This window comes from Aptenodytes forsteri, unplaced genomic scaffold (assembly GCF_000699145.1).
Source record: "Aptenodytes forsteri isolate BGI_AS27 unplaced genomic scaffold, ASM69914v1 Scaffold155, whole genome shotgun sequence".
In the NCBI taxonomy this organism is placed as follows: domain Eukaryota; kingdom Metazoa; phylum Chordata; class Aves; order Sphenisciformes; family Spheniscidae; genus Aptenodytes; species Aptenodytes forsteri.
The window spans coordinates 5,108,259-5,122,547 of NW_008794446.1; the positions used below are offsets into that span (position 1 = coordinate 5,108,259).

General features: G+C 41.5%; 1 protein-coding gene across 1 annotated transcript in view; it reads right to left on the reverse strand.

Annotated features, from left to right (window-relative positions):
• Positions 1 to 14,284, reverse strand: part of KL (klotho) — a gene marked incomplete at its 5' end in the record, with an annotated part of 52,003 nt that extends 37,719 nt beyond the window's left edge. The window contains one exon of the mRNA XM_009290270.1: positions 13,829 to 14,284. Coding sequence (XP_009288545.1) covers positions 13,829 to 14,284 — 456 coding nt within the window. The remainder of the gene's footprint in view (positions 1 to 13,828) is intronic.
• Positions 14,285 to 14,289: the final 5 nt, after the last annotated feature.

Genomic DNA, 14,289 nt, shown 5'->3' on the forward strand with positions numbered 1-14,289 from the left:
GGGGGTGGGAGGGAGCGAGTGGCTGTGTGGTGCTCAGTTGCCGACTGAGGTTAAACCATGACAATATTGCATTCCTCCATCTTCATCCAGCCATCACCAGCCCTGATACAACACTGTTGTATGACTCTTGAGCTCCTGGTCCACCACTTCAAATTATGTGGCTCTATGCCAAAGGCTGGCAGGCAGCCAAGGACAGCTTAGTCCATGTCTTCACTCGCTAGTTGCGGTGCAGAGCCAAAGGACAAACAGCTACACCCCTGGTCAGCCCAGTGGACAGCTGGCTCAGAGCTGGAAAACAAGCCCTAGCTGCTCTTCCCTCTGGGATCACTGGGAATGCTGCCAAACCACTTTAAGAGAAATATCTTTACACTAGACCACATTTTATAACTGTTATTGAAAAGCCAACTTTTGAAAGGCCAAGCAGATGCCAAACTGTGTCTCAGAGTTGACGCATACACTGCCTGGAAGACAGCACAATCACACTGCTAAACTGCGGGGCAGGAGCAACTTTCCATGCTACAGCCTCACTCAAACCAGCAAAACACCCTGCTGCTGACAGCTGTAACTCAGGGTGGATATGAACCCTGGGTAGTTGAACATTGTTTTTTCAGCTGTTGGATAAATATAATTTGTTATTGATAATCTTTGCAGGCTGAAGACTGTCCCAGTTGTACCCAGTGCCAATACCAATGAGTTATTTTCATGCTACACACAAAGGGGAATGTGGGGACTCTGCAAACTGTAATCCCCATCCGACTCTCCTATTAGCACCATGAAGTGGAGCTTGAGAACTGGTGGCTGACTGACACTCAAACAGACCGCTTCTATATCAGCTGTGTCCACCCTCGATTAGGCACACTGGTTTTCCTTGCATGCTCTCCTTTGTCCTCAATCTGGAGGAGACAAGCTGATAAAAAAATTACTTGCGTATCTCCCAGACTACTCTTCAGCTGACCCATCCATTTCACAGCCAGCAAAACAAAGACAATTTTTTTCAGCTAGAAAAGGTATTTATCTGTATCCAAACTACCACATTATGCTACAGTTCCAATAATCTACATTGTTTGTCAGCATTTACATCGGCAGTGTCATTCCACCAGTGCAGAACTGCAGTGGTTTCATTGGACACACTCCAGAATGACACCTACTGCCTGTCTGTCTTCTGGACATACTCTAGCCTTTAAAGATTTTGAGACACAAAACTGAGGCTTTGGGCTGGTGCTTCCTAAATGTATGCATAGTTACTGCACAAAACAATAGTGAATTATTCAGCGTTGGGGTCAATAATTAATCTTACCAGAAACATAATGTGGGAACTAAGAAAGTAATATTTTCTTACACTTGCAGAAGAATAATAGTAGAACATAACAATCACTGCAATGGGTCAGGCTGTCGCACCCATCTCATTATCATTGAAGCAGTTCCAGAATAAGGTGCTTCAGAGAAAAATCTTCAGCTGCTTGCACCAGCCACTCAAAAATCTGGAATTGCTTTATTATGCAACTAGTGATGTAACAAAAAAGCTGAGTCTGTCTGGCAACTTTTTGGGCAATTGTCATTGCTAGTGTTTCTATCTTATACCCAACGTCAATGTTCGTGTCACAGGAAGCCTTGTTCTCTGATAGTTAACTGTTTAGTTTGGTAAATTATTCCATGGATTTGACATAGCAATTGACTCCCTTGTCTCTGTATACCTCCCACTATAACTTTTTCCCTTACATGTATAAATAGCTCAGGCATTTCTATGTGGTCTTGGGTCTACAAAATGCTAGTGCCCCACAAGTCTGCTTCCAGACCCTCCAGGTCCTTTCCCACATTGGGAACATGCTGCTCCAATGTATGTTTGACCCTTTCCAGTTCCTTTCTCTCTTTGTAGTTCACTTTTCCATACTCACCTCATTCCTAAAAAATATTCCCCAGGAGCACTCCCACAAAATGAACAGTCCTTCAGCAAAAAATGGAAAGGAGAGTCATGGATTATCAGGTTTAGTTGCCTCCAATAGTGTAGCAAGCTTTTAGCCCCAAACGCTACACAATAATATCCACTATATGTCCCCTCTTTTCCATGTTCGTGGCATTGTGAGCCACACAACAAATCCCGAGACCTTTAACGCAAGAAAAAACACCCAAAGCTCCAAACATCACAATGGGCCACAGGAATAAAACAGGAAAGAACAAAGATATCATCACAATCCTAAACCCTTGCCACAGAAGGCAAATTATTTAGGTAAAATGCCCTAATGATCCTGGGAACCTTGCCACCTTCCATGGCACAGAGAGAGGGAGAAGAGGCCCAACAAGAAACATCACTGTTCCTTGACAATATAAATTCCTTCCTGACCACCAGTCCAGAGCCCGCAAAACCAGATCCCACAGGCCAGCATCAGTATCTCATCCATACCTACGCTCATCCCCTCTGGTTTCTACAAACCTATTCCAAATTACCAGTTACACAGGAAACATTTCTGTCCAGAAGAGTCCAACCTGGGTAAAGTGGGATCTGACTGGTGTAGTTTAGGGTTCTCGCCTTGCACGGCTTAGCGATACAATGCTGTTTCTATAACCGTTTCACCACCAACCAATTTTAAAGTGGTCTCTATTCATTACCCTAAGCTGGGCTATGGAAAAAGGCTGTTTCTGAGCTGCCCTGTGCTACAGTTTGCTGCTTCTAACATCCGGACTCAGAATGACTGTGCCAATTTGATGCTGCTTTTATTAGAATTTTCCCCCCTTTTAAGCAACTGCCTCCTTCAAGTACCACTTTTCTTTTTACCAGAAATAGGAAAGAGGAGCAGGATAAATCACTGAATAATTACAGTTTCACACAAAAGTGGCACAAGCAGCCCAGCTACAAATATGAGACATAGAGTAACCGCTACGGTGCAAGAATTCTGTCCTGACAGCTCTAAGACCTTTTTCATTTCTTTCATCAAAGAATAAAAGGCACCAATCTGCAGCTTCAAGAAGTCAGTCATATTGCAGCAGGTTACATAGCAATTTCACAAGGGTAAACTGACCCAATTTGAAGCAGTGGGCACTCATCCAATGAAAGAATAGAGAAGGCAGTGTGTGAAATGACTGACTCACTGTATCAAAATGAAATTTTTCAGTATCACATCTAAATGGAAAACCAAGAATTTCCATGGCAAAGTAAAAATAAACCGACTGATTTTTATTTCCCCTAGTTCTCAACTTTTTATGGGAAACTGAAGTCCCTCTCTCAAATATCTTAATTTCAATGAATCAGCAAATTCCAGTTTCACAGGTTTTAGATCTTTCTGACTTGCTCTAATTATATTATATTACTTTGTGAAAACAGGAGGTATTAGGAATCAGAGAAAAGGCTAGCTGACATGATGGGGATGTAGTAATCACAGCTGACTATGAAGAAGAAAAAGAGGGATTTTTGATTCTACCAAGCATATTATTAAGATGCAAAACTGCAGCTGAATCATGTTTCCCCAGCTCTGTTCTTTGTCCTGCTTGGTATATCCCAATATTCCCTTCTCATTCAAAACAAGAGGCATGTTCACAGCTGAGAGGGGAAGTAGGATGACAAACTGAGTTCAAGAGCTCCTTCAGTGCATTTCCAAGGTCTTACACTTCACACAGCAGAGGTGCTACTTGAATATGGGAAATCACATTTTCTTCAAGTTAAGAGGAATACATCTGTTCAACTTGCTCATTTACTTAACTGCTTGAAAGTGATAGGATTCTCAAAAAAGCTTAAGCAAAATTCAATTCTCACTTATTTTCCTTAAGCTCCTTTGAGAAACCCAGCCTCAACATAGCATCCCTCCTTTCTTTTGCAGGCTGTTCACTGTGTCCCCCACTCCCAGTGCTGGTGACAATGTGGGGACAGCAAGTGGACACCATAAGCCAAGACAGACTGTTGGAATTAGGCTCCATCACTGTGAAGCTTGGTTTATGATTTCATTAAATCACTAGTCAGCTTCCTCAAAAAAATTCATATGACATTTATAAATAAAAATGAACCAGAGAACAACTCACCTTTGGTGGCATCCAGGCCGTCTCATTTCACGTCAAGTTTAATTTTCAATGTTAAATAGGCACACAAAAATGCATCATTGTCTCATAAACCCAGCTTCTGCATTCCCACTCACCGCCAGTCACCCCCACATTTCACCAGCTCCTTGTGCATTGTCTGTTTTCCTAATACTCCTCTTTCCTATCACCTCATGTTTTGCTACGACTCTTTCTGGCCTGGATTTTGCCTCCTGATGGAATACATAACTGGTGATGGCCATTCTGTCGTGATGGCCCTTCTCTCTCCAAACACGGCCTGTACCCAAGTTAGCATTGTACTATGACAGGAAAAGAAATGAAGAATTAAATAAGTGTATTACAAAAAACGTCATTACTGTACAGTCAAAAGCCACTTGAACTTTCATTTCAAACCCGAGGTCGGAATTATTGAATTGATTTTGAAGCAAAAGGTTATTACTTACAAAATACAAAACAAAAAATAATCACTCAGCCTGACAATACAAAATATTCCCAACCTACTTTCTCAAATGAAAATAAATGCTGCATAATTCTACCATTTCTATATATATTTCAGTTAAGGAACCATAATTAGAATAATTAATCAAAAACTATGTTCAACAGTTCCGTGCCTGCCGCAAAAATGAGATTATTCCTTAAAATGCTGAAAGTTAAATAGAGTAAACTTTGCCCTCAGCTTTGAAAAACAACTGATCCAGTGGAGCTACTACATATTCAAAAAACAAGAAAAAAGCTGACTGAGAAAAGGCATTGGAAAATCACAGTGAACTCTTACCAGAACATGTGACCAACAGCTACAAGTCCATCCCCCCTCCCCACCCAACCATTTGACGTCTTTTCTAGAAGCAGAATCAAAACAAACAGATGCTACTATCTTCCCAACTGTAAAGCAAATAGCTTGTAAAATATAATCCCAGTGGTGCCAACATTTTCTAGCCTTTAGTAAGGGCATTAAACTGATTAACCTACAAAAGGATTCCTGGGTTGACTTTTGGACTCACAAAATAACAAGGCATTTCTATAGTATAATCTCTCCTGGCCAATTTTAAACCATTCAGCTGTCTTTAGAGATGTGCTAAGCCGACCAAAACAGAAGTCAAAGCTCAACTGTTATCATGAGACCTAAAGTGCAAGTATCAAAATTATCATGTGCAGACCAAAGTGACAGTCCACTGGAAATGCGCGTGGCTCCCTGTCAGCTCACCCTCTAGCTGAACAGCACGTCTCAGGGTGTCTCGCAGCACTCCCCGGCCTTTCAGCCTCCCAGGCTGGCCGGATCCCGAGACGTGCAAAAGCCCCTGTGCTTCCTGTCATGCAGAAGTCACAGAGCCCCGGCTGCCTGGTGGCACTGGAACCACCCGTGGACCCAGTCCCTTGGTTCCTACACCAGCTGTTGTAAACAGCATCTGTAAAGATTTCAGTAACTGGGACAATTTAGAATATGGGGTTTTCTTCAGAATCAAAACAAAGCTAAACTTTAAACTGTTGCAGTTCTCCATAACACAGAACGCTACTTTCTTCCCAGACTAAACATACATAAAAATGAAGCAATACAGATGTGCTTCAATGTGGCCAGATCCAGAGATTCTTAAATTGCTTTGTCTTACTCCAATGCGCAAGGACCCTTCCTGCCAAATTTCCAGGGGCGTATACTACAAACTTCACAAGCCAGGGTTTTTATTAGTGTTTTGTGCTCTCAGAGTAGTGTCACAATAAGCCAGAAGTTGCTATCACTAATATCCTAAACAAACTGTTTACTGTTAACATAGATTGCATGTCATTTTTTTTCCATTGAATTATGTTCTCAGAGTTTAAATTATGCCATGTATCATTCTGATATGAATTTGCAAGCAAAGAGGAAGAATACAGGTTTGCAAGTCCTGCCACCTCCATTGCCACCAAATGCATCGAGAGCCTCTTTTCTCAAACTGCTCTAGCTGTCTTAAAATAAGATTTTTGTTCCTACCATTAACACTGAAAGGCCATGCCAGAAACTCATTCCTCCAAGGGCTATCGATGACTGCTCATAGCCAATCTAATTTTATTGATATTGAACTTTTATCCTTTTTTGTGTGTGTGCATATTGTCCTTAACTGTAAATTTTCTTCCTGTAATTGATATTTATGCCCAGGAGCATTTACAGAGAGCATTAGTACGAATCTAATTCTTCCCCTTCCTTGGTATCATTTGTCTCCTACTCATCCCATTTTACCGAAGGCTCCAAGCCCTTGCTATGGCCAGTATCTTTCTCCTCTTGTGCTTAGTTAGTTACTCTTCCTTCTCGACAACTCACAACCTTCTCTTTCCGCTGGCACATTTTCTCTCAAGTGCTGTAATTCAGTTCTTCTTCCAGAAGCCAGTCTCTTCTTCTGTGTTTTATTCATGGTCATATTCCATGGGTCACTTTCTCCCTCAGAAATCTGTCCAGTCTTCATTTCAGGAATTTCCTAAACATCCTGAGATGCTTTCTACAACCTTTTCTGTTCCACCATATTCTCAGATTTAATGTAAAATCAGCATTTAAAGTTTTACCTGAGACGCTCTTCTATAAGCTTTGGCAGGCAAATATTCAAGCATGAGTAGTTTTTATTTAGTACTTAAAATAAATAACACACACCCTATAATTTCTACAACCTGTCATCATTGTATACGGAGGTCACCTCCCTTACTTCTTCAGAAGCACTTCTTCATCATTCCTTCTTCTTTATTTTTACCATCATGGAAAGGAAGAAGAAAATCTCCTTGTGTACATTTCTTTACTTACAAGTCTCTACAAGCAGGCTCCTTTGATTGCCTGGCTTCTTTAAAACTTTGCCAAGATCAGCCTTGCACCTTCAGATTAAGTTCAGCCGTTGAACTGTTAATCAGCAACAACCAAACACACAAATCACACACTCAGTTGCAAGGATTAGCAAACAGCCCTCAAACTCTGCCAACTACAAACTGTAAACCACAAGACACCACAAACTGGAGCTAAGCTAACTACAGAGCATCTACATGCACGTGGCTGTTTGTTCTTTCCGGCTCCTCCCAATGTAAGAAGGACATGCATCATAGTCACCAAAAATAGTTAAAATGCAACGTCTCCAAATGCCCACAGCTTGCACTGCTCTCTAGTCACTGTCCTAATGGTCGCTGCTTGCCAACGGTACTACCAGCTGTATAGACGTATTCACCGCTTCTGTCTAGTTGAAGAAATACTGGAAGATAGGGAAAAAATGTTTTATTCCCCAGAGTAGACTGAGAAGGAGATGCTGTTACTCAAAGAAAGAGTTAATAATTGTGAGGAACGAAGCTAAGGTAATTGCCCAAGAAACTGCTGGAGTCCCATTCTGATTTAATTTCTACCAAAGCAAGAGAGATCAGAATTTCACCTTCTAGAAGGAGGGCATGTGATGAGTGAAGCAACTTTCTCTTACATCACAGAGCATTTCTTCCTGACGACACTTTCAACAGAAAAGACTGTCTCTGCACTTTCACCTGCTGATGGTTGCTGAATAGAGGCTTCTACTTGACCTATCATGGGAACAGCTCTAAGAGCTCCTTGCCTTCAGACAAAAGGGAAAGGCAGGGACTAAAAAATGGTGAACTATCTCAAATTAAAATATGCACTTCACTCTGCAAAAATTGAAGAAAAGCTGTATTTTCCAGATCCCAACAATATCCTTAAGTACGGGTAGGAATTATGCCCATCAACTACCTTAAGTACTGAAAACCTTCCATAGAAGCAAGATGAAATGGAAACTGGAAAAGTTTGTCATACAAAGGAATGCACGGTAACACGAGTCCTTCCACACACTTCATTTTGGATGCCCGGAAACTGTAACAAATACAGGCTCTCTTCTGCTTGAGGAAGGAGGTTGACGAAGAAGAACCAAGAACGTCTCATACTCTATGAGGTTTTATTAATGCGAAATGAGACTATCAAGGAGCAGACAGCTTTACACTTATGTACCCAGTGAGGCTTTATGAGATGTGAATTTTATGTTGCCTATCTAAATGCCTTTATCTGTATCAAACTGCTTAATCAGTAGTCATTATCTTTCTGGCACTGAGCAGAGCCCTGCCCAACATGTTAAACAAAAACTTCGATCTTAAATGAAAAGCATGCTATTTAAAAAGGAAGCATACCACATTACCTTGGATAGGAACCAGGAATATCACCTAGGTACCTCCAGCAGCAGCTACTGCAACAATTAAAAATCAGGCACGTGGCACTTAAAATGAGATATGAAAACACAGATTTGGGGCTGCCTATAGAATTAAATACAGAGATTCGCAGCTATAAAAACCACAACTACTAAGCACTGAAATTCTCATAATGAACAACAGCCCTCAACAAATCCTCATCCTTGCAACGAACAGCAAAAGAGCTGAGGTGGGACTTAACGTACCTATGGGCTTCACCTGGTGCTCTTCCACACAGAGAACACAAATTCTGCTTCCATCCCACTTCAGTCACCAGTGTAGCATTTCCAGGTCCTGTCTGTTGAGTTTTAATCAGATTTCCTATAATTTCTAAAAAGCTTTTCAAGTTATAGAACCCCTACACTTGAGGGAGGTCCACTCTTACTTTTCCATGATAACACCTTATTCTCCACGTAGCGCTGATATTTCTATAATTAAACATCAAAGTACTCCGTAAAGATAACATACTGCTTTTTTGTTACAGCGGAATATTTGAAAATGACATTCCTTTTGCAAATGTGTATGCGATCAGGTGGAAATGGCAAGGGAAAAGTTACATATTCTATCTTTGGAGCTAATTTTAATAAAATCAGCATCCTTGAAACCCGAACTCCTCTGTTTATCACCTTTTAAAATGAAACTCAGTTTATTTTTTTCTTTTGATGATTAAAGCTTGAGAAAGGTACGCTATAGATTTTAATATAATTTATGAACATAGTATAACTGTCTGTAGCTACTGGCATGGAAAACTGCAGCATCAGATCTGAACTTGCTCTATGGTTTGACTGCACTTGTTTGTCATCTCTGACATTTGAAAAATACCTGATTCAAATGATTAGTGATTAGAATAATCACTACTGCAATCAATTCTTTGCAAATATATCCTACCCAACGGATACTCAAAACCAGAAACAGAACCAATTTCTTCTTTGTTGTTATCACCTTAAAATGAAACTCAGTTTATTTTTTTCTTTTGATGATTAAAGCTTGAGAAAGGTACGCTATAGATTTTAATATAATTTATGAACATAGTATAACTGTCTGTAGCTACTGGCATGGAAAACTGCAGCATCAGATCTGAACTTGCTCTATGGTTTGACTGCACTTGTTTGTCATCTCTGACATTTGAAAAATACCTGATTCAAATGATTAGTGATTAGAATAATCACTACTGCAATCAATTCTTTGCAAATATATCCTACCCAACGGATACTCAAAACCAGAAACAGAACCAATTTCTTCTTTGTTGTTCTTTGAATTAAGTCTTAAGAAAGCAAGAATAGGAAAAAAAGAATACTATTACTTAGAATTATTCCTTCTTTTTTCTAAAAATTCTGTAGGTCTTCACAACTACGATGAGCCGTGTTACTTTCAGGAAAATCCAGAATCACTCCATTTGCACGGAGTGAAAGTTTGAAGGCTGTCCCAATTTTGAAAGAAACAATATGCACCGAGAAAAGACCATTCTCTTATGCTGCAATTACTGATACTTTATTAGGTTTAGCACTGAAGGTCAACAAAAGAGTACTTACCTTTTGTTTTGGAAAGAGTTTTGGAATAGAAATCAGTCTGTTGCTATGTGACTGGTTTCCAGGCAGCAATTCACTCACTTCTTCAGGGAAACAACGTGTTCTTCTGTTTCTGCAAATGCTGTTTATATTGAGTAAATCCAAGTATGTTTAACTCAGACAATATACTGTGAACCAGTAATGAAAAAATGCATTTGCAAAAACCAGAACATAATACAATGACCCCTCTCAACTCCTATCTGGAGAAAGAGATGCATCATATACATGACAGATTGCTGGGATTACATTTTCTGGCTGTTGACTTGAGAGAATGCCAACTTCTATGAACTGTACTTGATCCATTCAATTTAATTTGTGAATAAACGCGTACAGCTTCCTCCATTTCTTACCAGGTTTGAAGGCCTTAGACATGTCAAAAGCAACAACTGTCGGTGGAAATACTATAAAAGGGTGAAGTTTTCACTGAATACTGATCAACATCCCTCAATAACGAACCAAGGATGCATCCATAAAATGTTTTTTCTTACAAGTTTTTTTTACATTATTTTTCTTTGCTCTTTATAAAAAGTGTCTCTTACTCTGTCCATTTAGCATCTGTTATGACTCAGTTGTGGAAGTTCAGAAAAATGAAAGGTAATTAAAAAATTCAGTACAATAGGATGAAATCTATTCAAGCTAAATTTAAACATCATTATTCAGATCAAATGTCATTACCCTGTTTTCACCAGCCCTGAATTGAACAACCTGAATTGAATCAAACTCTTATTTGATTATTTATTCAGATAATAGATAACTCACTCAGAAAGACAGAGCCCAAAATCCACACTCATATCTGTTGAATTTTAAAGAACTTAAAGGAAATTATTTCATCTTGGAATGTAATTAACATCCAGTAAAATAAATTAGTAGACATCAGCTTTCACTAGCTATTAAGCTTTCCACTTATGAGGGTCTTTGGTTTGAATAAATGCAGAAAGAAGATGCTTAAAACTGCATATTGTAAATAAGGAAAAAAAAGTCAGAAAACATGCATATTAAGAGTTAGTCTGTTCATTTGCTAAGAACCAAACATCTATGACAACACGTTTTATCTTTTAAAAAACAAACATGTTCTGCAAGCTCAATTTCTCTGGAAAAAAAAAAGCGACACAAATGCCACAGAGAAGGAAAAAGGATTAGGAAGAAACCTGGGACCAGACCTTTTGGGTAATGATGTAAGACATAAGCAGCAAAACGTTAGGCAGCTGAAAGGGGGGTTTTGTGTGGGACGACACAACCACATCTTTTCTGGTGGGGCTGTGAGGACTGTATCTCCCGGCAGCACTGTCTGGTGCTGCACACATCCTCCAGGATATGTGGTGAAGCAGTACTACCGTACAACCTTCTGATCCAAATCAAGGCTGCATGTGCTTCTAGGACACCTGACCAAACTCACCTACAAAATTATATGCAACCCACAGACACACATTAAAAAACATTACTCAAGTTGCAAAGTCAATCACTCAAGAATTATGTAAGAGAAGAATTTAATTTGCACATGGAAATGTAATTCACTCCTTACCATATGCGATATAACTTAATCTTTCATTACACGATTACATACACTTTCTCTATGGATATCAGGCTGTGTAGTCAAAGAAGCCGTACTCTGTAGCTTCCTACTTCATTGCTTACACAAGTTGAAAGGTCTAATATCAATAAGCTACGGAGATGTAGGAAGGAAAAGGAGGATCTCAGTGTTAAAGCTGTTCACTTCTCTGTCCTGAAGAGTCAGGCTCTCTCTCTGCCTCTACTAAAGACTTCTACCTGGAGGAGTCAGGGATGGTAGCTCTCCTGCATAAACTGCACGTCCCTTATTTTCTCTGTAGGTGATTTGATATTTTGGGATCTGACTTGTAGAAGAGCTGAAAGTATAATATAACTGACCAATATTCTGAAAAGATCACATGCCAGGAAAAGGCTACCAACAATCAGTGGACACTTTGGGTCTTAATTGCATCTGTGTTTCAGTTCCTCATTCATGAAATGTGGAAAAAATGAAACCTTGCTGCCTTACACTGTTGTGTAAAAAGAAATGTCCACGAACTGTGAAAACTCTGAATGACAGTCACTAGAACAAAGCTAATCCTGAGGTTCTGTCACTAAACCAAGTATTGGTAGACTTTCCTGGTTTAATTATACTTTTTACATGGCATAGGCAAGTCTATGCCTCGGTTTCTCATTTGTTAAATAGAAAAGCACCTTCCTTATCCAAAAGGCTTTTATGAGAACAAGTATATAGTTGAGATTATGAGGGACTCGGATACTATGGTGATGTGGGATATAAATACTCAAGACAGACAGCACTATGTAAAAGCCAGGGACAAAAGACAAACATCTTTACTGTCTGTTCTCAGAGCCCTGTATTAATTCAGGTCTGAAGCAACAAATTCAACAAAGGGCGGCGGGGAGAACCACACAGAACATGAACTGACTCATTAACTGCCCATTTTGCACAGCAAAGGAGGGGCCTTAGAAAAAAAATAAAGTGACAGACAACATTAAAACTCCACCTCAGTGAGCCTATGACCCTTGGAGTTGAAGGATTCCACGGTCTGACAACCTGAGCACTCAAATTTGCAGCTTTAATGACTTCTTTTGCATGTTATCTGTAGGAAGATAGAGAAATGGACCTTCTGCTCCCTACGTTCCGTGCCCCTGGCACGAAGGCGGCAGCCCATCCCCTTGTGCACAGCCCCACTGCCCTCAGAATAACTATGGCTTCTGCTCTCTACGTTCCGTGCCCCTGGCACGAAGGCGGCAGCCCATCCCCTTGTGCACAGCCCCACTGCCTTCAGAATAACTATGCGAAGTATAGCAAACAACTCATCACCAACTCTTCAGTGACTGTATGAAAAGCGTCACAATCATTGATAGGTGATGAAGTCTCGCTGCAAAATTTGGGGCTAATCCTGCAAGTGCTGAAGTTTAGGAGTAACTTTACTCATGAACGGACTCACTTAGTTCAGTGAACTGTACAACCACAGTGTGAAACATGGTCAAGTACGCCCCAAGGTACTAAATGAACAGTTCAAAGGTTTCAGGACCAGGAATTTAATCTGAAATTTTACCCACATTTTCCCCACCTATATTTTCTCTTGACTTATTTGTAGCACTAAACAATGCAAAAGTAACGCAGGAAAGTGGCAAAAAGTTGACTAAAGCATGCATCGGATGTTTTCTCAGTGTTCACATCTCATATATGATACTCATTAGGATATAACTCCTGCCGCCAAGTGTACGCTGAGCGGATGGACATTAGCAGAGTTTGTGAACGTGTATTAAGGTACAATAGATCATGCCTTAACAGCCGCACCATTCCAGTCAGGCTGAATCCTTTCCCCTGTCACTGAAATGATTTGTACACACTTTTGCCTAATTCTCCCTGAGAATCCACAATGTTTGCTTCCAGCAAACATTACAATTACACCATATATAGATACACTGCATAAAAATTACGGATAGCAAAGTACTTATGTCGCTTACTAGACATGCTGGGGAACAGAGGGTCTTTTTTCCCAAAAAGTGTTCACACTCCAAAAAAAAACATACTCTATCAAGAAAATCTCTCAGTATGACATTTTGGCCACCACTACCATCTTCACTAACTCAGTAAGATTTTTTTATCAAATGCGTTAACTCTTTTTACAGCCATATTGAGCATTTCCACAGTAACCTTAGTAAGCCAGTGCTGGACTGGCACAGCTGAATGCATCCACTCACCCACCCAGACGTGAATTCACAAGTGCTGGCGGCAGGACTGAACATTTCTGCAGAATACAGAAAACGCTTTAATTCGGTGTGTTTTCCCTAACTCAAAATGACCGCAAAGTTCCTGCCGCCCACCTATAAGCCTCGCCGGCTTAAACCCATAAATCGACTGCCCACACTCCATCGGGCACGTTGATTCAGTTTCCACTCCAGCGGCCGACCAGGCAACAGGTCCACCAACGTGGTGGGCTGAGGGCAGCCTCCGCACCCTTCCCCTTGGCACAACGCAGGGGCTGAGGAGCCACCAGGGCCCCTTCCCACCACCCGCCATTTACCTGGAGCATGGGGTGGCCCCCCGGGTGGCCGAGGCGTGGGCCGCCCCGCACGCCGGGTGGCAGCCGCCCCGTGCCATAGCCGTGCCAGGCCACCACGTAGGGATTGTCCATGGTCAGCCAGTAGCGCACCTGCCCGCCGAAATGCCGGAAGCAGAGCTCGGCGTAGTCGCGGAAGAGCTGGGGCAGGACGGGGCTGGCCCAGCCGCCGAAGGCGTCCTGCAGGCCCTGCGGCAGGTCCCAGTGGTAGAGGGTGACGACGGGCTCGATGCCCAGTTCCCGCAGGCGGCCCAGCAGCCGGTGGTAGTGGGCCAGCCCGGCGGGGGTGAGGGGCGCCGTGCCGTTGGGCAGCAGCCGGGCCCAGGCCAGTGAGAAGCGGTAGTGGGAGACCCCCAGGCGCCGCAGCCCCTCGACGTCGCGGAAGAGGTTGTTGTAGCTGTCGCTGGCCACGTCGCCGCCCGCCG